Genomic DNA, 27,308 nt, shown 5'->3' on the forward strand with positions numbered 1-27,308 from the left:
ATTAAGAAGAACAAAAAATAGGGATGGAGGTGTAGTTTAGAGGTAGAATTTCCCTGGGTTCTACCCCCAGTATCACAAAATAAATAAATAGATAAATTATATAAAGGGCTGGGGAGTAGGTCAGAGATAGAATGCTCCTAGGCTCAATCCTCAGTACCACCAAAACAACAACAACAACAACAACAACAACAACAACAACAACAAAAACGTAGTCTAGCTGGGTATGGTGGCACACACTTATAATCCCAGTATTTGGAAGGCTGAGACAGTTGGCTCATGGAAAGCCTTGGCTACTTAGGCCTTTTCAACTCAGACCTGTAGAATGCCCCTGTATTCCATTCTAGTACCGCAAAAAAAAAAAAAATCTAGAAATATATCTTTTCATAGCTGAGATTAATGTGTTCACATTTTATAATAAGTAAAGCTTAGATTTAACTAGTGCTACTTCAAATTGTACTTTATTTGCTATTTTGTTGGCTTTATCATTTAAAATTTGTTTATAACTATTTAGTCATAGTATTTTTATCTGTCCTCTGTCCAAGATAAGAACTGCATCATATTTTTCTTTTTAATCCTTTTTTTTCTGTTTGATAAGTTGATAATTTAAACTTTTACTTGATGTGAAGCTTTTATACTATTGATATATGTATTTTTTCCCCCTCTTTGGCCTGTTTTTTATGTCCCACTGTCTTTCAAATTTACCTGTTTAGTCCTGGAATATATCCTGTAATGAATTAAGTTTTATATATGGTCAACTTTGGGTATATAAGAAAAATGTGTAATATTTTGAGTTTTTTTTACAGTATTTCTCTGAGTTTTGAAAAATATAACCTATTGGGTTTTTAGTTTGAGAACTTATGTTTCTAGCTTTGGGAAATTTTTAGTGGTTATTTCTTTATTCTTTTCATTCTCTTTGATGCTTTTTGGAATTCTTTTTGGTTACCTGTTTATCAACTCCCTCCCTCTCTTCTTACCCCAGTAACTTGGGAGGCCAAGGCAGGAGGATTAGACTGTCTCAAACAAAAGTGTGTGTGTGTATGTGTGTGTGTGTGTGTGTGTGTTAAGAGAGTGTGTGTATCATACTTGTGCCTGTAATCCTAGTATTTTAGGGACCTGATCAAGACAATCCCAGGTTCAAGGTCTGGTTTTTCAGCAACTTAATGAGCCAGCCAGCCAGCCAGCCTGCCTGCTTGCCTGCCTGCCTGGCTGCCTGCCTTTTCTTTTTTTGTGGTACTAGGGATTGAAACCAGGGGGCATTCTACCTCTGAGTTACAACCCCAACCCAATTTTTTTATTATTTATTTTGAAACAGGGTCTCATTAAGTTACGGAGAGATTCACTAAGTAGCTGAGGCTGGCTGCGAACCCGGATCCTCCTGTCTCAGTCTCCCAAGTATTGGGGTTACAAGTGTGAGCCATCACACCCAGCTGTGATGTTCTGTTTCAAAATAAATAAGGGCTGGGATGTAGCTCAGAGCTAGAATGTCCCTGGGTTCAGTCCCCAGTACCAACAAATAAAAAATTAAATAAAAGGGTAGGGCTGGAGCTAGGAGGTAGTGTCCTGGGTTCAATTCCCAGTGTCTAAATAAATAAATAAATAAATAGGGTGGGTGGTGGTGGTGAAACTCAGAGGTAGGTTGCCCCAGGATTCCATCTCCAGGACCACCTAAATAACAAAATAAACTACTGTACTTAATCATCTTTGTCTTTGGTATTGTTTAAGTTCTTTAGGTTTGTCCTTTAATTCATAGGCTTTCCATCATACATTCTACTCTATATTCATCTTGAGTTATTTCAGCAGTATATAAGTTATTCCAATAATCCTTTTTTGTGGGAGCTATTTATTGATTTATCCCTCTTGGTATATTAACAATTTTTGCATGATAATAAATAATGAGAATACACATGTGAGAAGTAACTGAAGAAGTACAGGGAAATACATAGTCTTAAGTTTCTTAGAAAGGGAGAATGAGGTAAAAGTAAAACCAAACCTTTGAAACAAGAGATTAAGAACCAAAAATCCAAAGAAATAAGATAGGTATTTAAGATAAAAGCAAACATTAATGAATTAGAGAATAATGATATGTAAGTAGACTGATCTTTCAGTTTTTTAAAAGGGAACTATCAAGAGAATGATAAGACATGCTGCAACTGGAGGGAAACATTTGCATTTATTTGTTAAAAATTATCATCAAGCCTGCATGGTGGCACACGCTTGTAATCCCAGCGCTTAGGAGTCTGAGACAGGAGGATCACACAGGTTCGAAGCCAGCCTTAGCTACTTAGTGAGGCTCTCAGCAACTTAGTGAGACCCTGTTTCCAAATAAAGTATAAAATAGGTCTGGGAGTATATCCCGGAGGTAGAAAAGCCCCTGGGTGTCAATCCAAGTTCCACCCCCCCAAAAAAAAAATCAAGCCTGGGGTGGTGGTGTGTCCTCCTTGTAATCTCAGCATTTGGAAGGCAGAGACAGGAGGATCCGGTTCATGGACAGTATCAGCTACTTAGTGAGTCCCTTTGCAACTTAGTGAGACCCTGTTTCAAAGTAAAGAATAAAAAATAGGGCCAGGGTGTAGCTAGGAGGTAGAATGCCCTTGGGTTTCATCCCCAGTATCACAATAAACAAACAAATAAATGGATGAATGAATAAACAAAACAGTCACGTGTGGTGGCGCATTCTTTTAATCCCAGTACTTGTGGGGCTGAGACTGGAGGATGGCTGGTTCACCACCAGCTTTAGCTACTTAGTGAGTCCATCTGTAACTTATTGAGACCCTGTTTCCAAATAAGAAATAAAATAGATGCTATCCAGGCCTGATGAAAACTTGGGAATCTGAAAAGATGATCCAGACCCCAACCCTTTTTTTGGTCTGTGTTGCTCTAGAAATAAGTGCTGATTCAGAAGAGATAGCTAAAAGTGTCTGTGGGGGGTTGATAAGGCCACAGGAATGAGAATTGGATATATCAGGTCTCATGAAGGCAGAACACTTTATGTCATTTGACTATATGTCATTTGGATGGCCTAAAACACCTGAAGCTTTGAATTTGAGTTAAGGTGGTCCTAGGCTGCAAGTGACCCCAGGCACTTGATAGAAACATGTGTGAATTTTCTCTAGGGAAAGAAATTTATCCAAGTCCTCACATTATCTTTCTAATTAAAACACACCAATTTAGATCTTGAGATTTTAGAGTTGTCAGACTAGACTAAGGCTAGACTGAAGGCAGGTATGCCTTCAGCAGAGAATAGGAAGGCATTTAACTGTCATTCATGTTTACTCTGTGGAGAAAAGTCTTAAGTCAAAATGGATATACTTTAAAGTCCTATCAGCATTTAATGAGATTGTAACTCCACCTTACATTCCTACAAAGAAGAGAAAAAGTTAAAAATTAGCTTATATTTGTTTCATTTTGCTTAGTTTTCTATTCTACCTTCTTTTCATTGTGGATCAGAAACAAAAAGGATGTAAAGTATAGAAGAAAGCTAAAAAATTATTGCAATAAGGTTTTTGCATTACAACATGGAAGTCAAGTACTCAAGATTTGCTGTGAGTGGTGTCACATTCTTGTAATCCCAGCATTCGGGAGGCTGAGACTGGAGGATTGCGGTTCGCAGACAGCCTCAGCTACTTAGTGAGGCCCTCTGCAACTGAGACCCTGTTTCAAAAATAAAGAATAAAAAAAAATGGGGCAGAGGATGGCGCTCGGAGGTCAAATGCCCCTGGGTTCCATCCTCAGACCCACAAAAAAAAAAAAAAAGTACTCATGATTGATTTTTTTTTTTTTTTTTTTTTTTTTTTTGTGGGTCTGGGGATAGAACCCAGGGGCATAAGACCTCTGAGCTACACCTCCTGCCCCAGTTATTATTCTTTATTTTGAAACCGGTTCTCACTGAGTTGCAAAGAGCCTAAGTAGCTGAGGCTGTCCGCGAACCACGATCCTCCAGTCCCAGCCTCCCAAATGCTGGGATTACAAGCGTGTGCCACCACGCCCGGCTCATGATTTTCTTATATGCTGATTTTACCAGGTTATTTTCTTTAGCATGGGGGAATTATCTTACAATAACTAAAAAGATTCTTTTTTAAAAAATTACATGAGCAGTACGTTTATTTAGATAAACAAGTACAGTGGAGTACATTTATATTAAAATGTGAACTAGATTATTATTATTGTTATTGTTATTACTGTTCTGGGGATAGAACCCAGGGACATTCTACCTCCAAGCTATACCCCAAGCCCTATTTTTTATTCTATATTTTGAAACAGGGTCTTACTGAGTTGCCAAGGGCCTCACTAAGTAGCTGAGGCTGGCCCTGAACCCAGATCCTTCTGTCTAGCCTCCCAAATGCCGGGATCACAAACATGCACCACCACACATGGCGAACTAGATTATTATTATTATTTGTGTGGGGGGGGTACTGGGGTTCCTGGAAATACTTCTACCTCTGGGCTACACTCCCAGACCTATTTTTATGCTTTTTTTTTTTTTTGAAACAGGGTCTCTTAAGCCAGCACGGCTGGCTTCGAACCTGTGAGATCCTCCTGTTTCCACCTCCCAAGCGCAGGGTTTACAAGCGTGCGCCACCACGCCTGGCTAGTTTCATAATTTTTTTTAGCTTGACTTTTTTTTGTCTTTTTGGTATTTGAGATCGAACAAGTGCTTTACCACTGAACTATATCCCAGCCCTGTTTTTTTTTTTGTGTGTGTGTGTGTTTGGTTTTTGTGTGTGTGTGTTTTTGGTTGTACTGGGGATGGAACCCAGGGGCATTCTATCTTTGAGCTACACCCCCCTGCCCTATTTTTTATTCTTTTTATTTTGAAGCAGGGTCTCACTGAGTTGCAGAGGGCCTTGTTAAGTAGTAGCTGAGGCTGTCCTTGAACCATGATCCTCCTGTCTCAGCCTTCCAAATGCTGGGATTACAAGTGTGTGGCACTACTGGCACCCAAGCCCTGTTTTTACAAGGATTATAAATGGAAAGTAGTGCTTCAAACCCTCAGTTCCATCCTCATTCTCCTGAAAAGAAAGCATGTTTATTTTATTATTTCTAAATAATTTGTGTGTCCTACTATACTAATCTTACTTAGTATGGAAAGTAAGAGTTGAGTTCTGAAATTCATGTCTACTTGTAAAGACTGGGAAAGACCTCTTTTTGCCTGTCTTACTTTCTTCTGTATTGTAGATTTAAGACTCTTTTTTTCATTCATTAAATATTTTTGTTGTGTGTGTGTGTTAGTTACTGGGGATTGAGTCCAAGGGCATTCTACCTGCAAGTTAAGGCTGTATTTGAACGTGCAATCTATCCTCTTGTCTCAGTCTCTCAAGTACTGGGATTATATGCATATGCTACCATACCTAACTCTTTAACAGTCCTTTTTAAAAATTGCATACCTAACTCTTAACAGTCCTTTTTAAAAATTGACAAATGTCAAATTAACAGCCTTAATCTACAGCAACCTATTCCATGGGCTTGGGGGATACCCTGCCTATGCCCTTCTCCCATTGAGAAAAGGTTAGGTTGAAGGAGAAACCATACTGTAGTTTTGCTTTTATTTTTATCAATATGTTTTCCTCAAGGATGGACACAGTTGGAGGAAAAGATAGGAGAAACAAGGTGTAGTGGCCCGCACTTGTAATCCCAGTACTTGGGAGGCTGAGACAGGAGGAGCACAGGCTCGAAACCAGCCCCATCAATTTAGCGAGGCTCTCAGAAACCTAGTGAGACCCTGCTTCCAAAGAAGAAATAAAATTGGTTTCTGGGGGTTTAGCTTGCAGGTAGAATGTCTCTGGGTTGAATCCCCAGTACCACAGAAATTTAAAAATTAAAAGAGAGAAGAGAGAGGTACTAACGAGGATAAGTTTTGCATTTGCAGTGTTTACCAAAGTCATTGAAGCAAAGACAAGTGTTAACTCATTAAATAAGGTGCTTGGGTTGTTATGCTAAATCAGTTCTCTTCAGATGTGTATGAAAAGCCAGTGGTGTACATGAAAGCCAGTGAACTAAGGGAACTTTCATGTAGTGCCCAGGCAAGCAGGATAGAGAGTTAAGAATCCAGCTATATTTTTATGCATTGTAGCCCTAAATAAAACTATCATAATTAGAAGACAGTATCTTCTTTGTTTACTTAAGGAAACTAAGGTGATCATAGACTTTTAAGTTGAGAAGTCAGAGATGAACTGATAAAATAACAAGTTGAAAGGAAACTGATAGAACCAAGAAGATCTGAAGGAACAACCAATATACTTGTAGACATTAGAAAAAAAATAGAGACCAGGAATATAGAAAAAGGACAAAGAAGGAGGAAATGGTAGGTATGGAGGACAAATTAACAGAGACTGGGTACTTACTAAGTAGAATCTTTACTAAAGTATCTTGACGTCTCACACCCGAATAGCATTTCAAAATAAGTAGTTAGCCAGGCAAGGTGGCCCATGCTTGTATTTCTAGTACTTGGGAGGCTGAGACAGGCAGATCATGGTTCCTGGAAAGCCTCAGCTACTTAGTGTGAAAAAAAGTTTGCCAGACATGATGGCACATGCTTATAATCCGAGTACTTGGGAGGCTGAGACAGGAGGATCACAGGTTTGTATTCAGCCTCTACTTGGTGAAGCCCTTTGCTTCTTAATGAGGCCCTCTGCAACTTAGTGAGACCCTGCTTCAAAATAAAATCGGGTAGCCGGGCGTGGTGGCGCATGCTTGTAATCCCCATGCTCGGGAGGCAGAGACAGGAGGATCGTGCTGGTTCGAAGCCAGCCGCGCTGGCTTAAGAGACCCTGTTTCCAAATAAAAATATAAAATGGGTCTGGGAGTGTAGCCTGGAGTTAGAAGGGCTTCCAGGAACCCCAGCACCACCAAAAAATTAAAAATAAAAATAAAATCTGTGTAGAAGTATACTTGGGCGCTAGAATTCCCCTGGGTTCCATCTTCAGTACCACCCAAAGTAATAAAAAAAAAAAAAACCCACAGGGTTAATAGCAGGATTGTACACATAGGGACAACCTATATATTATTTATAGTTGATAAAAGAAATATTTTTTACTATTAAGTTATATAACCAACTACTCAAAACTAAATTAGATTTCAGTAATTTTTAACCTGACCATCATGGAGATGGGATAGAGCGTGAAATAAATACAAATAAAAACAAAATGTTTAAATGTTACATGTTATATAAATACAACTTTCATGAAAGAAAAAAGTTCCATGAATTACAATGGCCCAAGAATATGAGTAGATTATTAGATTACCTCTCTGTTTATCTGGGCAATGTTTGAAAGTTTTTTGGCAACTAGAATGGATCAGAAAGCTGTAAATTTCAGTATACACTGTTTTCAAGAAATATTTGTAAATATACTTCAAAGACCTACACCTGAGAATAAACCTAATTGCAAATGTTGCAGGCCCTGCATAGTGAGAATTTAAAAAATGTTTGACAAAATAGGAATAGAAAATAAATTGAACAACATAGTTTGGGAGAGTTTGTAATATAGTGTCAATTCTTTAATCAGTATGCTCTTACATTAAAAATGTAATGAAAATTTCAACTTTTTTTTTTTTTGTGTGTGTGTGTGTGTGTGTGTGTGTGTGTGGTTACTAAAGATGGAACCTAGGGACATTCTACCTTCGAGCTACACCCCCAGCCCTATTTTTTTAGTCCTTTTTATGTTTGAAGCAGGGTCTCACTGAGTTGTGAAGGGCTTTACTAAGTAGTAGCTGAGGCTGTCTACGAACCATGATCCTCCCGTCTCTGCTTCCCAAATACTGGGATTACAAGTATACCCCACCACACCCAGCTCAACTTTTTTTTTTTTTACTTTAACAAAATGATTATAGTCTACTTTAAAAAATTCCTGAGACATAGGTTACTCTTTTCTTTATATACTGAACTTATAACAGTGAGACTGGGTGTGGTGGTGTATGCTTGTAATCCCAGTGTTTGGGAGGCTGAGACAGGAGGATCACGGTTCCTAGCCCGCAACTCAGTAAAACCCTGTTTCAAAATAAAGAATAAAAAATAGGGCAGAGGGTGTAGCTCAGAGGTAGAATGCCCCAGGGTTCCATCCCCAGTACCGAAAAAATAAGTATCTCAGGTTTGAAGCCAGCTGCAGGAACTTACTTAGTAAGGCTTTTAGCAACTTTGTGAGAACCTGTTTCATATATATATATACACACACATATATATATAAAAAATAGGGCTGGGAGTATAGCCTAGAGGTGGAAGTCCCTGGGATCTATCCTCAGTACCAAATAACTAAAATAAGAGATTAGTAATATTTTTCACCACAAAAAGTTTGAATTCACTAATAAGTGATGCATGGTAAGTCTTGGCATTTTCCCTCATATTAAAAAGGTCAAGAGTTAAATCAAGAGCCAGGCGTGGTGGCGCATGCTTGTAATCTCCGCGCTTGGGAGGCAGAGACAGGAGGATCGCGCAGGTTCGAAGCTAGCCACGCTGGTTTAAGAGACACTGTTTCCAAATAAAAATATAAAATAGGACTGGGAGTGTAGCTGGTTTAAGAGACACTGTTTCCAAATAAAAATATAAAATAGGACTGGGAGTGTAGCCCGGAGGTAGAAGGGCTTCCAGGAACCCCAGTATCACAAAAAAAAAAAAAAAAAAAGAAAGAAAGAAAGAAAGAATATAGCTGGGTGTGGTGGCACACACTTGTAATCCCTGCGCTTGGGAGGCAGAGACAGGAGGATCGTGCAGGTTCGAAGCCAGCCGCACACGCTGGCTTAGGAGACCCTGTTTCCAAATAAAAATGTAAAAATAGGTCTGGGAGTGTAGCCCGGAGGTAGAAGGGCTTGCAGGAACCCCAGTACCACATAAATAAATAAACAAATAAACAAATAAATGCTAAATAAAGAGTTAAATCAAGGGTTGTTTATATGTAGAAGGTCTAAATATCCCTCACCTACAGTTGTATAGTACACTAGGGTGAAAAATATGGATAAGTATTTATTAACAAAGGTATATGCTGCATATTTAGTGTTCCAGGGAGAGCTGTATTTCATATGGATGAAGCTGTAAATTGGTGTTTATATGAAATTGTACACATCTGTGTGGTTGTATAGATATAAAATGCCATCTATGCTATTAACCAAAGTATGAGGATTCATTCTATTTAGTCAAATTTTGCATGTCAGAACTTTTCTTTTCTTACAAACATGAATGCTTTTATAAGACGAGGTATTTAATTGGTTAACAAATTCATATTTAGTCTTAGTCTCTTTTGCTTTGTGATTTTCAGATAAAACCTGGCATTTTGTATGTTCTCAGAGATAAGATCTATAGAATAGTATTTGATTTTCTGATGTTCTGAATCAAGGGGCAACTTTATATGAATTCCCAAAAGCTTATGAGTTCCCCTTTTATAATGTGCTGGCATTTTGATTGATAATTTGATTGTTTCATTGAAGTATCTAATAGTCAAAGTGTTTACTAGAAAAATATTCATTAGCTATACATATGTCTGTGTGGGTTTTTTTTTTTTTAAATCTATTGCTTTTCTCTTTAGAACATTCAAGGGGCCAGGGGTGGTGTCTCATCTCATTTAGTGGGAAACATTGTCTTCTGTCAAGAAGTTTTCAGGTTAGTTAGAATTAGGTAGTACCAGGCATACCATACTCTTGATATCTTAGATATTGAACTGTATCTTGTATACTTAGGTACATATTCTATGAAAAGCTAGTATATAATGTTTGATCTAAAATGTTTTGAGATACTTTGTTTCCTCTTTCCCCCTTTCTCATTAAATTAAAAAGTATTTCAAGTCTGGCATGGTGGCACAGGCCTGTGATCCCAGTACTTGGGAGGCTGAGATAGAAAAATCTCAGGTTCACAGATTTGAAGCCAGACTCAGCAGTTTAGTGAGACCCTGTTTCCAAATAAAAAATAAAATAGGACTGGGAATGTAGTTTGGAGGTAGAATGCTCCTGGGTTCAATCCCTAGCATGACACATAGAAAACAAAAAGTACTTCAAAAGAGTATGTAAGCTGGGTATGGTAGGGTATACCTGTAATCCCAGTATTTGGGAGGCTGAGAAGGAGGACCAAAGGTTTGAGGATAGCTTCAGCGAATAGAGTTTCCATCAACCTAGAAGACCCTGGTTCCAAATGTGAAATAAAATTGAGTTGGGGTGTAGCTCAGATCTGTAGAATGCAGTGGGTTCAGTCCTCTGGGTTCAATCCTAAGTAACACACTCACTCACTCACTCACTCACAAACAAACAAACAAAAGTAGAAGCAAGTCTTTTGGGTAGAATGAGACAAATGTAGTGGTGGGACACACTTTTTTTGTGTGTGGTACTGAGGGTGGAACCCAGAGGCTTTCTACCTCCAGACTATACTCCCAGACCTATTTTCTATTTTATTTGGAAACAGGGTCTTACTAAGTTGCTGAGAGCCTCACTAAGTACCTGAGGCTGGCTTCGAACCCGTGCGATCCTCCTGTCTCAGCCTCCCAAGCGCGGGGATTACAAGTGTGCACCACCATGCCCGGCTGGTGGGACACACTTTTAATCAGCATTTGGGAGGCTGAGACAGGAGGATCTCGGTTCGTAGACAGCCTCAGCTACTTTGTGAGGCCCTTTGCAACTCAGTGAGACCTTGTTTCATAATAAAGAATAAAAAGTAGGGCTGGGGATGTAGTTCAGAAGTACAATGCCCCTGGGTTCCACCCCCAGTATCGCAAAAAAAAAAAAAAAAAAAAAAAAAGATTTATGAGAGCTGGGCATGGTGTTCATGTTTGTTATTCCAGTATTTGAGAGGCCAGAGACAGGAGGATTGCAGGTTTAGGGCCAGCCTCCTCAACTTAGTAAAACCCACTTTTAAAATAAAAAGGAATAAACTGGGCATGGTAGTGCATGTTTGTAATCCCAGTACTTGGGAGGCTGAGACAGGAGGATCACAGGTTCACAGTCAGCTATAGCTACTTAGTGAGGCCCTCTGCAGCCTAGTAAAACCCTGTTACAAAATAAAGAATCTGAATAGGGCTGAGGGTGTAGCTTGGAGGTAGAATGCACCTGGGTTCAATCCCTAGTATCACAAAAAGATAAAAAAAGAATGAAATAGGGCTGGAATGGAACTTAGAGGTAGATGCCCTGGGTTCAGTCCTCACCCCCCCCCCCCAAAACAACAACAAAAAACCCCAGAGGGGTAAAATATGCTTTGTAAGTTGTTTAGTAAAGCTAATATATTTAAACTGGTATAACTAAAATTGTTAATGAAATGAATGTACTTGTATAAAATGCAGCCTAAACCAGGGTATTTAGTACACACTTGTAATCCTAGTACTTGGGGAGGCTGAGACAGGAGGATCACAGGTTTGTGGCCAGCCTCAACTACAGTGAGGCTCTTACAACTTAGTGAGACTCTGTTTTAAAATAAAGAATAAAAAATAGAGCTGGCGTATATAGCTCAGAGGTAGAATCCTCTCCCCCCAGGTTAAATTCCCAGTGCCATACACACACACACACACACACACACACACACACACACACACACGGCAGCCTAGTCTTAAAAAATTTCATTACTCTTCACAGGTAACATTACAAACAATACATTATCCTTGAGTTTTAATAGAGGTACGGTTAAAATACTAAAAGCTGAATTTCCCAGGATGTTTGTGTATTGCCCTTGGGATTAAACCCAGGGGTGTTCTACTTATTAGCTATACCCGTAGCCCTATTTTATTTGTTGTTTTGAAATGGGGGCTTTCTAAGTTGCTGAGGGCCTCACTAAATTGCCAAAGCTGGTCTCAAACTTGTGATCATCCTGTCAGCCACCCAAGTACTGAGATCACAGGCATGTACCACCACACCCAGCTCCCAGGATTCTGACTTAAAGCCACATTAAAACAAACAAACAAACAAAAAACCCTGTACTTGAGAGCCTGAGACTGGAGAATCACAGAGGTTTGAAGCCAGCCTCGGCTACCGAGTGAAGCTCTCAGCAACTTAGTGAGACCCTATTTCCAAATAAAAAATATAGGTCTGGGAGTATAGCCCAGAGGTAGAAAGCCTCTGGGTTCCACCCCCAGTACCACCAAAAGAAAAAATAAAATAGCCAGGTGTGGTGGCCCACATTTGTAATCCCAGCATTTGCGTGTAATCCCAGCATTTGGGAGGCTGAGACTGGAGGATCGCAGTTCTTGAACAGCCTCAGTTACTTAGTGAGGCCCTCTGCAACTTAGACCCTGTTTCAAAATAAAAAATAAAATTTAGGGCACAGGGTATAGCTCAGAGGTCGAATGCTCCTGGGTTCCATCCCCAGACCCGCAAGAAAAAAGAAAAGAGCAGTTAAAACTTAAATCTTTATTTGCACAGACACACACACACCTTTATTTGCTGCAATTTGTAGTCATAACACTTTTATATCCTCCAAGGAAAAAAAGTTATGGTCTTGATTTATTTTATTTCATTTAATTGCTTTTCCCTGCTGAAAATCAGGGTTTTGGAGAGCTCTGTGTGATTGCTGGGCTCTCATACTTTCTATTTAAACAATGCAGGTACTTTGATGGAAACCTGGAGAAGCTCTTTGCTGAGTGTCATGTAATTAATCCAAGTAAAAAGTCTCGAACCCGCCAGATGAATACAAGGTCATCAGCACAGGATATGCCTTGTCAGATCTGCTACTTGAACTACCCTAACTCGGTGAGTATCTGGTAGTTTAAGGATAGCACCAGCTATACTTCAGAGGGTCAGTTAACTTTCATTATTTAAACAAAGGAAAATCTAGGGGTCTGGGCACACTAACCTACTAATTAAGGATAAAAAAAGAAGTAACAAAACCTTGGTTCCCCTTACCTTCATCTCCCATTACTTGTTTTAAATATATATATAGCCGGGCATGGTGGCGCACGCTTGTAATCCCCGCACTTGGGAGGCGGAGACAGGAGGATCGCGCAGGTTCGAAGCCAGCCGCGTGCGCTGGCTTAGGAGACCCTGTTTCCAAATAAAAATGTAAAAATAGGTCTGGTCTGGGAGTGTAGCCCGGAGGTAGAAGGTCTTCCAGGAACCCCCAGTACCACCCCCCCCAAAAAAATTTTTATATATATAGTTTTTTTCAGGTTATTTATTTTTATGTGCTTTTATTGGTGCATTTTAGTCTCACATTATAGTGTAAATCATGTTGCCAGTGACATACATGTACCCAGCATTTGGTGGCTCCCCCCACTTAGCTATTTTTCCCCTTCCCAATACAGAGTACTGAGATTGACATTGGTATTTCACATGTACACATAGTCGATGGTAATATTTCCATTTATGAATGTCAGTTTTTCTCCTCCCCTTCCCTTAGATCTCCTCTCTGGCTCCACAGAGGTTTCTCCTCCATTATCTCGAGTCTCTTATATCCCAGTTACTCCTTAGCTTGTGCATATTAGAGAAAAAATATGACCTTAAACTTTCTGTGATTGGCCAATCTCTCTCAACGTAATGTTCTCTAGGTCCCTCCATTTTCTTGCAAGTGACATAATTTTATTCTTTATTGCTGGGTAGAATTCCATTGTTTGTATTTCTCATAATTTTGTAATCCATTCATTGGTTGATGGACACCTGGGTTGGTTCCATAAGTTGGCTATTGTGAATTGTGCTGCTATGAACACGAGCATACATATATTACTATAGTTCTTTCGTTTCTTTGCAAAGATACCTAGGAGTGGTATAAGCCAGATCTTATGGTTGATCCAGTCTCGGTTTTCTAAGGAACCTACATAGGCTAAACTAGTTTGAAACCCCACCAACAGTGTAGAAGAGTTTATTTTCCTATTTACCCACGTCCTTGCCAGCTCCCCCCCCCCCCCGGGGTCTGGAGTGGGACCCAGGGGCATTCGACTTCTGAGCTACACCCCCTGCCCTATTTTTTATTCTTTATTTTCAAACCAAGTCTCACTGACTTGCAGAGGGCCTCACCAAGTAGCTGAGGCTGTCCGCGAACCGAACCGCGATCCTCTGGTCTCAGCCTCCCGAATGCTGGGATTACAAGCGTGTGCCACCACGCCCGACTATTGCCAACATTTATTGTTTTTTGACTTCCTTATGATTGTATTTTATATTTTTTTTATATTGGACATTGAACCCAGGGGTGTTCTACTTCTGACCCACAACCTTAACATTCCCCCTTTTGTTTTGAAACAGTCTCATTAGGTTGCTGAGAATCTCACTAAATTGCTAAGGCTAGTGTTCAAGATTGTGATCTTCCTGTCTAAGCTTCCCAAGTACTGGGATTACAGGAGTGTGCAACCATACCCATCCAACTGTCCCTCCATCCCTCTATCTGCCTGTCTGTCTGGGCATTCATTCATTCATAATTTATTTTTCTTTTGTGGTGCTATGAATTGAACCCAAGAGCATTCTGTCTTCGGGCTATACCCTAGCCCCATTTTATTTCTTATTTCAAAACAGGGTCTCATTAAGTTGCTGAGGTTGACTTTGAATCTTTGATCCTCCTGTTTCTGCCTCCCAAGTACTAGGATTACCAGCATGTAACACCAAGCAGGCCATTAATTTGTTTATAAAAGCAACAACTTAGCCGGGTGTGGTGGCGCACGCCTGTAATCCCCGCGCTTGGGAGGCAGAGACAGGAGGATCGCGCAGGTTCGAAGTCAGCCGCGCGCGCTGGCTTAGGAGACCCTGTTTCCAAATAAAAATGTAAAAATAGGTCTGGGAGTGTAGCCCAGAGGTAGAAGGGCTTCCAGGAACCCCAGTACCACCAAAAAAAAAAAAAAAAAAAAAAAAAAAAAGCAACAACTAGTCCAGCTGTCATTATATACCTAAATCTTTCTGGAATTTATATTACCATTATGGGAGAATTGTGTGATAGGTAGATGATGCGTTAACTATTTTTCATCCAAATTAAAATAGATTTAAAACTTTGAAATGGCCTTTAAAGTATCAAAGCGCATATAAAATGTCTTTAATACTGTTGTTAGGGGATTTTCAGGAGTCTTCATAAGAAGATTTGTATTATAACCAGTTCTTCACTTTTATGAATCCATTTTAATGGAAATTTTTAAAAAACCATTAAGTATAGAATTAGAATAGAGAATAAAACCAAGTAATAGGCATTTATCTTAAGTATGTGTTTTAAAATTTTAATAAATTTTAATAAATTATACTTTAGAGTATTTAGGAAGAAATTTTAGCCTCAAACAATAAAATTGTATTTGTGGCATAATGGCATTTAGTTACTTGGAATTCAACTTTTAAGATGTTTCAAGATTTCTAAGATGTTGTCTAATTCTGCAATAAGCACAACTTATTATTGATATCTGGTAAGCAGCTTTTTCTAGTATTCTATTTCTATATTTTAACATATTGGAGTATTTTCATTGTTAGATCCCAAAACAGGTCTATCAAAATGGAGCCATTTTGTTCAAATGTATAACTGATTAGAAAAGTTTCAAAAATTCTAAATGAGCAGTGAATTAAAGTTATTTAGAAGGTAAAGTGCAGAACTGAATTTCCGAATTCTCAAGAATTTATAGCTTTTTTACTTTGCTTTACTTTTATTTTGGCTTTGGGGACAGGCACATTATTTAATCTCATTTGGGCTTCAGTTTACCTTTGAAATTAGTTAACTATGATATTCTTTAAAATCTCTTTCAGCCTGAAAATTGTATCATCTCTCTTAAAATTATTGTCAAGTGACATTGAGATAGTGCTTAATTTATTAATGTTTTCTGAGATATGACTAAGATCCAAATAACTTTTCCCAGATTATACAAGATTTCCTTTATTCCTTGGCATTTTCCTCCTGCTTTATTATAGCCAGTTTTTTCTCCATTTAAATCTTAACTCTAATTTGAGTACTCAGATTAGCTGCTTACAAATATCCTCTGTACCTTTCTCATTTCCTGTTACTGACTACCAGTTTTAACATACTAGATCTGAAATTAGTGACCAGAGATTTTCTTTGTACTTGTAACTGATGATGAATTTATTATACATTCAACATGCCAGACACTATTCTAAATTTTTGGAACATAATCCCTGTCTTCAGATGATTTTCAGGTTAGGTAAGCAGATGAGTAAGATGAAGTAAGGGAAGAGTGGTCAGATTCAACATATGATTCTATGGGAATACACACTTAACTTTTTGAGCTGGCAGGATTTCCCACAGAAACTGACAACTAACCTCTAACTAGACAAACCAGGAGAATGTAGCAGGAAGATAATGCACTTTTATGAATGGAGGAGTGCAAATAGCTTCAGACAAAGAACTGAAAGACGAATTTGAAATTAATGAGAACTTTACTGTTGATCTTGAAAAGTAATTTTAGATGATATAGTAGGATGGGAAAACAAAAGACATGGTCATTGAAGTCTTTGACTGGAAGTTGGAAAAGTTACTCTTTTAAAGGAAATCTGGCTGCATAAGTGGTAGGATAAGAGAGCAAAAGGAGCAGATTACTTGAGCTGGTAAGTTAAGAGTCATGGAAGCCAGGCATGTTGGGAGGTTGAGACAGGAGGATTGCAGGTTCAAGGCCAGTCTCAGCAGCTTAGCATGACTTTGTTTCAAAAGAAAAATTAAAATGGGGCAGGAGTGTACCTTAGAGTTAGAATGTCCCTGGGCTCAACCTCTAGGACCAAGGACCCCTCACAACTTAGTGTCTCTGTTTCACAATAAAGAATAAAAAATAGGGCTGGGAGTGTAGCTCAGAGGTAGAATGTCTCTGGGTTCAATCCCTAGTACTTAAAAAAAAAAAGATTATGGAACTTGTGCTATTATAAAAAATACAATCATGACAAAGGTAGGACTTCTTTTCTCATAATTTTTAGCATACTTTAGAAGGGCGCACACACGCCGGGCTTGGTGGCGCACGCTTGTAATCCCCGCGCTTGGGAGGCAGAGACAGGAGGATCGCGCAGGTTCGAAGCCAGCTGTGCGCGCTGGCTTAGGAGACCCTGTTTCCAAATAAAAAGTATAAAAAATAGGTCTGGGAGTGTAGCCCGGAGGTAGAAGGGCTTCCAGGAACCCCAGTACCACCAAAAAAAAAAATAAAAAAAAAAAAGGAAGGGCGCGCACACACACAGTAGAGGGGAGATATGGTGGATTGGACCCACGGGTACTCTACCACTGAGCTACACTCTCACTCTCATCCCTTTTTTTTTTTTTTTAAGATTTAAAGAAGTTTATTAGAAAGATAGAAATACAGAAAATAGTTACAGCCCCATGCCAAAATGGCATGAGGGGGGAGGGTGGCCCGGGCTAACTCACCACTCCCCCCTTCCTTTTTTTTTTTTTTTTTTTTTCCCCAATTTCAAAGTAGACTCTTAAGTTGTTGGGGCTGGCCTTATATTGCAATCCTCCTGTCAAAGCCTCCCAAGTACTGGAATTAAAGGCTTGCACCGTGCTGCACCTGGCTTGAAGGATATTTTTAACCTCTTCAGTTTTAGAAGTATCCCATGAAGAGCTGGGCTATTGGTGCATGCTTATAATCCCAGTACTTGGAAGGCTGAGACAGGAGGATCGCAGGTTCGAAGCCAGCCTCAGCAACTTAGTGAGCCCTTGTTTCCAAATAAAATATAAAAATAGGGCTGGAGGTGTAGCTCAGAGGTAGAAGACCCCTGGGTTCTATCCCTAGTACCATCAAAAAAAGAAAAAAAAGAAAAAGTGTCACCATTCTTGAGGAAGCCTTTTCCTTACTGATTGGAAATTCTTTATATTTTAAAACTGCCATGCTTCACATATAATTTTCTTTTATAGTGCTATATGAAAACAGGGCCATTTAAAAATGCTTTTAGTAGCTTATTTAGAAGTACTTTAGGCTTAACTATCTTGGATAGTCTTTACTTTGAATTTCTTTAAGATTTTGGAGCACTTTGTAAATCCACCCCCACTTTTTGTGGCTAATAATGCAGATGTTTCTTTACCCTGGCACAGTCACTTTAGAATAATGTTTTGAATCTAAGTATTTTAGTCACTTTATATATTTATATATAAATATATATAATTGTTTATATTGTTTTGAATCCAAGTAGCTTAAACCAGATGTTGTGGTGTATGCCTACAATCCCAGTACTTAGGAGGCTGAGAAAGGATCACAGGTTCATGGCCAGCCTCAGCAATTTAGCATGGTTCTCTGCAACTTAGTGAGACCTTGATTCAGAATACAGAATGAAACCAGCTAGGAGTTTATGGTCAGGTAGAACACCCTTGTTCAATCCCCAGTGCCCCCCCCCCAAAAAAAAGGGAAAATATTAGCTTAAGATGTAGCAGTACTAACCCAGCATCTAGGAAATTTGGCTTGGGCTATACTACTTCACTTTTAGGAAGTATAATATATTTTTTATTCTTGAGGAATAATATACGTTAAATAGATAAAGGCAGAGTTGAACATTATGAGAGAGTAGTGTGTTCCTCCACCCCTTACCCTTTCCTATGGAATCTTGGTTCTCCTGGGAATACTGCTTGGAAACACCTGAGGCAGTGCATCAGTGGCCCTCAGCTTGGGAGGCTGAGATAGGAACATCACAGGTTTGAGGCCAGCCTCAACAACTTAGTGAAGCCCCCTCTCCCCCCGCCGCCCCCACAATTTAGTGCAGCCCTGTTTCCAAATTAAAAATAAAACAGGGCTGGGGTTAGAGTTAGAGTACTCCTGTGTTCAATATCTAGTACCAAATAAATAAGAGGGGGGAGAAAGGGAAAGAGGAGAACACCTGATCTGGGTCCAACCTTATCATCCCTTTTACCCATTTCTTTGTTTATATATATGATGATACTGAGGATTGAGCCCAGGGACCTTTTTCCTCCAAGCAAAACACCCCCAGCCCTATTGTATTTTATTTTTTGCGATACTGGGGATTGAACCCAGGGGCATTCTACCTGGGAACTACACACCTAGCCCTATTATATTCTTTATTTTGAAACAAGGTTTCACTAGGTTGTGGAGAGCCTTACTAAGGAGTTGAGGCTGGCTGCAAATCTGCGATCCTCCTGTCTCAGCCTCCCAAGTACTAGGATTACAAGTGTTTGCCACTTTGCCCCGCTTATTTTTTTATTTTGAAACAAGGTTTCACTAAGATTCTGAGGGCCTTGTTATGTTGCTGAGCCTCTCCTTGAATTTGAGATCCTACCGTTTCAGCCTCCCAAGTGCAAGCATGACCACTATGCCTGGCTAACCCATTACATTTTCCACATGAGAGAACCTTTTTTGTTTGTATATGTGGTATCGGGGATTGAACCTAGAGGCACTCCACCTCTGAGCTATGCCCCCCGCCCCCAGACACACACACACACACACACTCACTCTAAAGTTCAGCAGGCTGGCTTAGAACCTCTTTTAGCATCCACAATAGTGGGATTTCAAGCATGTGCCTGTGACCATTATCTTTTTTGGGGAGGTGTGTACTGGGCGTGGAACCCAGAGCCATTCTACCTTCCAGCTATACCCTCAGCCCTATATTTTATTTTTATTTTGAAAAAGGGTCTTGCTCAGTTGTGGAAGGCTTCACTAAATTGCCGAGGCAGGCCTTGAATCTACAATCCTCCTGTCTCAGCCTCCCAAATAACTAAGATTACATACCACCACCACACCTGGCTCGGTGATCATTTTTTGCTCAGTTTCTACAAACAAGTGATTTTAGTTTTAGATAGATAGATATAGATACATCCCCTCCTCCTCCCGAGTTTGGGAGTGGAACCCAAGGGCATTTGACCTCCGAGCTACAACCTCTGCCCTATTTTTTTATTCTTTATTTTGAAACCAGGTCTCACTGAGTTGCAAAAGGCCTCACTAAGTAGCCGAAGCTGTCTGGGAACAGCAATCCTCTGGTCTCAGCCTCCGGAATGCTGGGATGTTGGGATTACAAGTGTGCGCCACCATGCCTGGCTAGATACATTTTTTTGGGGGTGGTGGTGGTGGTGGTGGTACTGGGCTTCGTGGAAACCCTTCTAACTCAGGGTTACACTCCCAAACCTATTTTTATACTTTTTTTTTTTTTTTTTTTGCTTCGAACCTACCTATGGAATCTTCCTGTCTCCACCTCCCTGGGATTACAAGCATGAGCCACCACATCCGGCTAGATACATAGTTTCTGATAGAGGAATAACAACAAAAAAGTACAGAAGAAAACATGTTCTACTGTGTGTGTGTACAGTAGAACATCTCTGGAAGAATAGATAAATGGAAATAGCAAAGGACAGGGACAAGGATGAAGAAGATTTAATTTCTAATAAACTCATACCAATAAAAGGAAAAACTTCTTTTTAATAGTTGCATTCTTACCTGGTTGTTTTGGCACACTTTAATTCTGGTACTCATGAGGCAGAGAAAGGAGGATCACAGGCTTGAGAACAGCCTCAGCAAATTAGTAAGACTTTTTTCAACCAAGTGAGATCCTTTTCAAAAATAAAATTTACTTGCATGCATATATGTACTTGTCACTCCAAGCCTCAATATGATGTATGATTTCAATGTACCAATAAAAATAAAGATCTGGGTATGTAGCTAGGAGATTTAGAATGCCTGTGGGTTCAATCCTAGTATCATGGTGTGGGGAAAGAGATTTGGAATCTTGCTGTGTTGTCCAGGCTGAAGTGTAATGGCTGTTCACAGGTGTCATCCCACTGCTGATAGTTCATGCCAATACCACATTGGCACTATAGCCCCACATTCCTGGGTTCAAGTGATTTTCCTGCCTCTGCCTCCTGAGTATCTGGGATATGGCCATGCCTGGCTCTGTTATTATTATTTTTTTTTAACCATGAATTTGTATCCAATTAATAATTCAGTAGTAAATACTGTGAGATTTTCTTTCCCTTTTTTTGGCGGGTCTGGGGATGGAACCTAGAGGCATTTGACCTCCAAGCTATACCCCCTGTCCAATTTTTTAATTCCTTATTTTGAAACAGAGTCTCACTGCATTGTGAAGGGCCTTACTAAGTAGCTGAGGCTGTCTGCAAACCGTGATTCTACGGTCTCAGCCTCCCAAATGCTAGGATTACAACAAGCCTGCGCCACCACGCCCGGCTGTGAAATTTTCTTAAAACAAGATAACCATTTTTTTCTTATTTTATGGTACTGGGGATTGAACCCAGGGGTGTGGTACCACTGAACTACATTTGTAGTTATTTATTTATTTAGCAGTACTGGGGATGGACCCAGGGACATTCTACCTCTGAGCTACACCCCCAGCCCTATTTTTTATTCTTTATTTTGAAACAGGGTCTCACTGAGTTGCAAAGGGCCTAAGTAGCTGAGCCTGGCCACAAACTGTGATCCTCCTGTCTCAGCCTCCCGAATGCTGGGATTGCAAGTGTGAGTCACCACGCCAGGCTGCCATTTTTATTTCGAGACAGGTTTTGCTAAGTTGCCAAGGTTGTTCTTGAACTTGGGATCCTTCCATTTCAGTCTGTGCCAGCACATGCAGCTCATTTTTTTTAATCTTCTCTAGTACTTGGGAAGCTGAGATCACAGCTTTGATGCAAACTTGTGGTCACTTAGTGAGATCTTGGTTCAAAATAGAGGATAAAAAAGGGTTGGGGGTGTAGCTCAGAGGTAAAATTGACCCTGGGTTCAATCTCCAGGACCACACAGAAAACATTATTTAAAAATAAAGCGAGCCAGGCATGGTGGTGCACACTTGTAATCCCAGCATTTGGGAGGCTGAGGCCCAAGGATTGCGATTCATAGACAGCCTTACTACTTAGTGAGACCCTGTTTCAAAATAAAAGAAAAAATAGGGCAAGGGATGTAGCTCAGAGGTCGAATGCCCCTGGGTTCCATCCCCAGACTCGCAAAAATAAATAAATAAAGTGGCTTTTAGTGTAGCAAAAAATGTTTTCAACTGTCTTGGTTATTTATTTATTTATTTATTTATTTATTTATTTATTTATTTATTTAGTACGGAAGATTGAACTGAAAGGCCTTCTGCCTCCAAGCTATATCCCAGCCGTTTTATTTTTATTTTGAAACTGGGTCTCACTAAGTTGCTGATGCTGGCTTTGAACCTGTTTTCTTCCTGTCTCAGCCTCCTAAGTACTGGGATTACAGGTGCACCATCAGGCCTACCTTAGAAGATATAACTCCCCAAGGAAATTCTATTGCCCTTTATATTCATTCCTCATCCCTCAAGCCTCTGCACTCTATCCATGTATCTGTGTGTGTGTGTGTGTGTGTGTGTGTGTGTGTGTGTGTGTGTGTGTGTGTGTGTGTTACTTCTACCTCCAGGCTACACTCCCAGACCTATTTTTATACTTTTTTTTTTTTGAAACAGGGTTTCTTAAGCCAGTTCAGCTGGCTTCGAACCTGTGCGATCCTTCTGTCTCCACCTCCCAAGCACAGGGATTACTTGCGTGCGCCACCACGCCCAGCCATGCATCTGTTATAAGGACATACATATTCTGGAGCTTTCACATAAATGGAATAAAATATGTGGCCTTTTGTGACTGGTTTCTTTCACTTAGAATGTTTTTATGGTTCCAGTATGTGAGGTTTCCATGTTTTGTTTATCCATCACTTGATACATATCTGGGTTGTTTACACTTTGTGTCTATTATGAACAATACTACTATGAACTCTTGTACAAAAATTTATGTGCATGTATGCTTTTATTTTGGGGGAGGCTTACATATGGCTAGGAGAATTACTGGGTCATATAGTAATTTTATGTTGAACAGTTTGAGGTATTTCCTAATTGTTTCTCAAAGTTGCTATTTCATTTTACTAGTTTTTCTACATCCTTATCAACACTGTTATTGTATTTTTTATTATTATTTTGACCTTGTGAGAATAAAGTATCTTGTTGTAGTTTTGGTTTACATTACCATGGTGGCTATTACTTCTTTGGTACATGATTTATTCTTATGTTCAATAAAAACTTAATATTATTGCCTGCCTTTCCTTATACTTAAAAATATCTACCGTAGATATACTTCTGTATTAATGTGTCTAGATTTTATCACCTAAAAGTTTTAGGAGCTCAGTTATTATTGTCACATTGAAGATTTTATTCATTATGAGAATGTGACCTCTAACAGCCGTGATTCTCTGTGTACTTATTTTTCTGATAATATCTTTGTTTAATGTTTGTTTTATTTTTTATTGTAGTATTTCACTGGCCTTGAATGTGGACATAAGTTTTGTATGCAGTGCTGGAGTGAATATTTAACTACCAAAATAATGGAAGAAGGCATGGGACAGGTATAGATCCCAATTTGATTTTCAGTTTTTATTGAGTTTTCTAGTGTTTATATCCTTATATAAATATAAATAGGTGCAACTCTCTGGATTGTGGATTACATGGGCAACAATTTTCTATATTAAGACAACTAAAAACCCCTTACATTATAACATTCCAGTTAAAAATTCAATCTAGGTAACGTTTTCTCAGCAGACTATCAGGATTGGTAATGTATCAGGCTAAACATTTTGAGCATTTTGTCAGATATTTTACTTTTACCTTTCACGTTTTACATTGCAAAAACAACTCAGCTTGACTATTGCAGTTAGTTTATAGTGATAAAAACACATACAGCTATTTTCATTAAATAGAAAGGGAAGAATTGAGGTCCTATAAACATTGGGGTATTCTTAGATCCTAACAAAGTGCCTGGCAATGGTAAGCATTCAGTAAATATTTGTTGAATGAAGACATAGTTTAAATTTCAATCTTTTTCAGACTATTTCGTGTCCTGCTCATGGTTGTGATATCTTAGTGGATGACAACACAGTTATGTAAGTATTTTGGGTAGATTTTGCATGTTGATTATTGGTTAGTTGGTAAAACCAAAATAACTTTCAGACCCTTAAAGAAGGTGAACTTATAAAAGTCTGAAGAGATATTCTAATCTAGTTTTTTTTTTTGTACAAAATCTCATTGTAACATGGTTAACTGTTCAGTCACTACTCTGGTAAATTTTACAATTAAACTAAGGTAGTTTAAAAGAAAGGAGATGTATGGCCTTGGATTGTGTGTAGCTCAGTGGTAGAGCAGTTGCCTAGCATGTGCAGGATTAAGGGGAGGAAGAGGAGCAGTCTGACCTCTGTGTAGATCTGATTCCCGCTAGAGAGAGGAAGTTGTTTTTCATAGGAAGAGACTCAGGCTGTGATGCAGCCGTGAGTGTCTCTGGTGACTTGGAAGAAGGGGCAAAGTAGCCTCCAGGACATAGATTTCCCAGAGAAGAATTCCTGAGTAAGTGGAAATTACTAGGCTCAGATCTCAGGTATTCCCAAAGTGGATGTGGCACCTGCTGAAACACTGGGGCTGATCTCAAAGGTATGCTGCAGATGGAGGCTGCCAGCTAACAACTACTCTTGTAAAAAGACCTCTTCTGAGGGAAGAAAGGAACGCAGAGAAAGAAGCATAGGGAGTTCCTGAGCCTGGGATAAAATCTCGGCTTGCTTTCTTCCTGGGTCATTTCTGATTTCATAACCTCAGATTACCTAATTGACTTCAGTTCAGGGTGACAAACAAATTGAGGACTTGAATGATCCACAAACAATTGTAAAATTAGTCCTGTATAATTGCCTATACAGATATATACAGAAAGGTATATACTTTTTTTTTTTTTTTTTTTTTGGGCGGGTCTGGGTCTGGAACCCAGGGGCATTTGACCTCCGAGCTACACCCCGTGTCCTATTTTTTATTCTTTATTTTGAAACTGGGTCTCACTGAGTTGTAGAGGGCCTCACTAAGTAGCTGAGGCTGTCCGCGAACCGTGATCCTCCAGGTCTCAGCCTCCCGAATGCTGGGATTACAAGCGTGCGCCACCATGCCTGGCTTAAAAAGGTATATTTGTAATAAAAGGTAATAAAAGTAAAAGCAGCTGTGTGCTTTAGTGAGTAAACTTTTTTTTCCGCAGTATGGGGATAGAACAGAGGGGCTTTTTTCTTCTGAGCTATACTCCCAGCCGCCCCCCCCCCCCCTTTTTGTGGGTCTGGAACCCAGGGACATTCTACCTCTGTCCTATTTTTTATTCTTTATTTTGAAACAGGGTCTCACTAGGTTACAGAGTACAGAGGCCCTCACTAAGTAGCTGAGGCTTTCCACGAACCGCGATCCTCCTGTCTCAGCCTCCCAAATGCTGGGATTACAAATGTAGCCACCATGCCCAGCTTCCAGCCCTATTTTTTATTCCTTATTTTGAAACAGGATCTAACTGAGTTGCAAAGGGCCTTGCTAAGTAGCTGAGGCTGTCCTCCGATCTCAGCCTCCCGAATGCTGGAATTACAAGCGTGCGCCACCAGGCCTGGCTCATCATACATATTATCAGTACAGGTTACTGTATTCTTGCATCCATGACATTCTCTAGGGACATACTAGCTAACACATATATACGGGGGAGCAAAAACATTAAACTACGGTGCCTTCCCCCAGGAGGGTTACAGTAATTTAGAATATAAGGGTTGTAAGTGAACTATATATAAACTACTGTTAGAAGCAGATCATTCTTTCTGAAAAGCTTAGTGAGTCTTTACTTAGGGAAGTAACATAAAAGGAATAAAAATCAAGGTTGGGGGAGTAGAAAATCCTATTGGTTAAAGAATGTCAGTATTTTTAGTGGGTTGTGAGCATCTCTTTTAAGTATCTTGTAGTAGCTAGAGTCACTAATAGAGTTTATTAGATAAGGATGAGAAAGAAAAATACAATTTTGGTAAACGGACAGGTGCTTATTTTCTAAAGTGGTTGCACTTACCTCCTAGCTATATGAGAGAGATGTAAGTCTTTCATATACTTACATGTAGATAATGTTTTAAAACATCCCTCTATCCGGGCGTGGTGGCGCACGCTTGTAATCCCTGGGCTTGGGAGGCGGAGACAGGAGGATCACACAGGTTCGAAGTCAGCCGCGCTGGCTTAAAAGACCCTGTTTCCAAATAAAAAATACAAAAATATGTCTGGGAATGTAGCCCGGAGGTAGAAGGGCTTCCAGGAATCTCTGTACCACATACACACACACACACACACACACACAAAAAAAAAAAGTCCCTCTATGCACCTATTAACCTTACTAGGAAGTGTCTATTCAGGGTACTTGCCTAGTCTTAAATTTTGGATATTTATTCAGTTACTTTATAAGAATCTGTTAAATATTTTGACAGGAGTCCTTTTTTATTTATTTATTTTGTTTATTTTTGCACTATGGGGGATTGAATGCAGGGGCATTGTACTTCTGAGCTGTACCTCCAGTCCTCTTTTTTATTCTTTTATTTATCATTTTTTCTTTTTTGTGGGTCTGCGGATGGAACCCAGGGGCATTCTACCTTTGAGCTACATTCCCAGCCCTATTTTTTTTTTTTTTTTTTTTTTTTTTTTTTGTAGTGCTGGGGTTCCTGGAACTCTTCTACCTCCGGGCTACACTCCCAGACCTTTTTTACGTTTTTTTTAAATTTGGAAACAGGGTCTCCTAAGCCAGCGCGTGCAGCTGGCTTCAAACCTGCGCGATCCTCCTGTTTCTGCCTCCCAAGCGCAGGGATTACAAGTGTGCGCCACCATGCCCGGCCCTATTTTTTATTCTTTATTTTGAAACAGTCTCACTGAGTTGCAAAGGGCCTAAGTAGCTGAGGCTATCTGCAAACCCAGATTCTTCTATCTCAGCCTCCCAAATGTTGGGATTACAAGTGCGTGCCACCATGCCTGGCCTGTTTTATAGTCTTTATTTTGAAAAGGATCTCACTAAGTTGTGGAGGCCCTCACTAAGTAGATGAGGCTAATGGCAAACCTGAGATACTCCAATCCCAGCCTCTCAAGTACTGGGATTACAAGCCTTTGCCACGTCTTTTGTCATACTTGTATAGCACAATTATTTGTATTAAGTTGTTAAATTTGTAACAAATATTACAATTATTTATTCCCAAAATGTGGGGTTTGCCTTTTCTCTCTAAAAGAGAGGTTTTTTGTTTTGTTTTGTTTTGATTTTTTTTACAGTACTTGGGATGGAACCTAGGGGCATTCTACCTCCGAGCGACATCCCCAGCCCTATTTTTTATTCTTATTTTGAAACAGGGTCTCCCTGAGTTGCACAGGTCCTTACTAAGTAGCTGAGGCTAGCTTTGAACCTGTGCAATTCTCCTGTCTCAGCCTCCCAAATGCTGGGATTACAAGCATGTGCCATCATGCCTGGCTTAAAGAGTTGATTTTTTGATGAACAAAATTTTAATGCTGTCTAATTTTTTTCTCTGATTTACATTTAGTTATGAGATCTTTGCTTGCTTTACGCGGTATGTCTGTATGTCTGTATGTATTTAGCAGTGCTGGGGCTTGAATCTCTCTGTGCTCTACCACTGAGCTACACCCCACCCCGCGTGTGTGTGTGTGTGTGTGTGTGTGTGTGTGTGTGTGTGTGTGTGTGTTTGGATTTGGTGGTG

At 39.7% G+C, this 27,308-nt stretch overlaps 1 protein-coding gene across 1 annotated transcript in view; it reads left to right on the top strand.

Annotated features, from left to right (window-relative positions):
* Positions 1–27,308, top strand: part of ARIH1 (ariadne RBR E3 ubiquitin protein ligase 1) — a gene marked incomplete at both ends in the record, with an annotated part of 100,469 nt that overhangs the window by 31,053 nt on the left and 42,108 nt on the right. The window contains 3 exons of the mRNA XM_080691992.1: positions 12,504–12,648; positions 23,049–23,141; positions 23,620–23,675. Coding sequence (XP_080548118.1) covers positions 12,504–12,648; positions 23,049–23,141; positions 23,620–23,675 — 294 coding nt within the window. The remainder of the gene's footprint in view (positions 1–12,503; positions 12,649–23,048; positions 23,142–23,619; positions 23,676–27,308) is intronic.

The sequence above is a fragment of the Muscardinus avellanarius genome (genome assembly GCF_963383645.1).
Source record: "Muscardinus avellanarius genome assembly, chromosome: 3".
Taxonomy (NCBI): Eukaryota; Metazoa; Chordata; class Mammalia; order Rodentia; family Gliridae; genus Muscardinus; species Muscardinus avellanarius.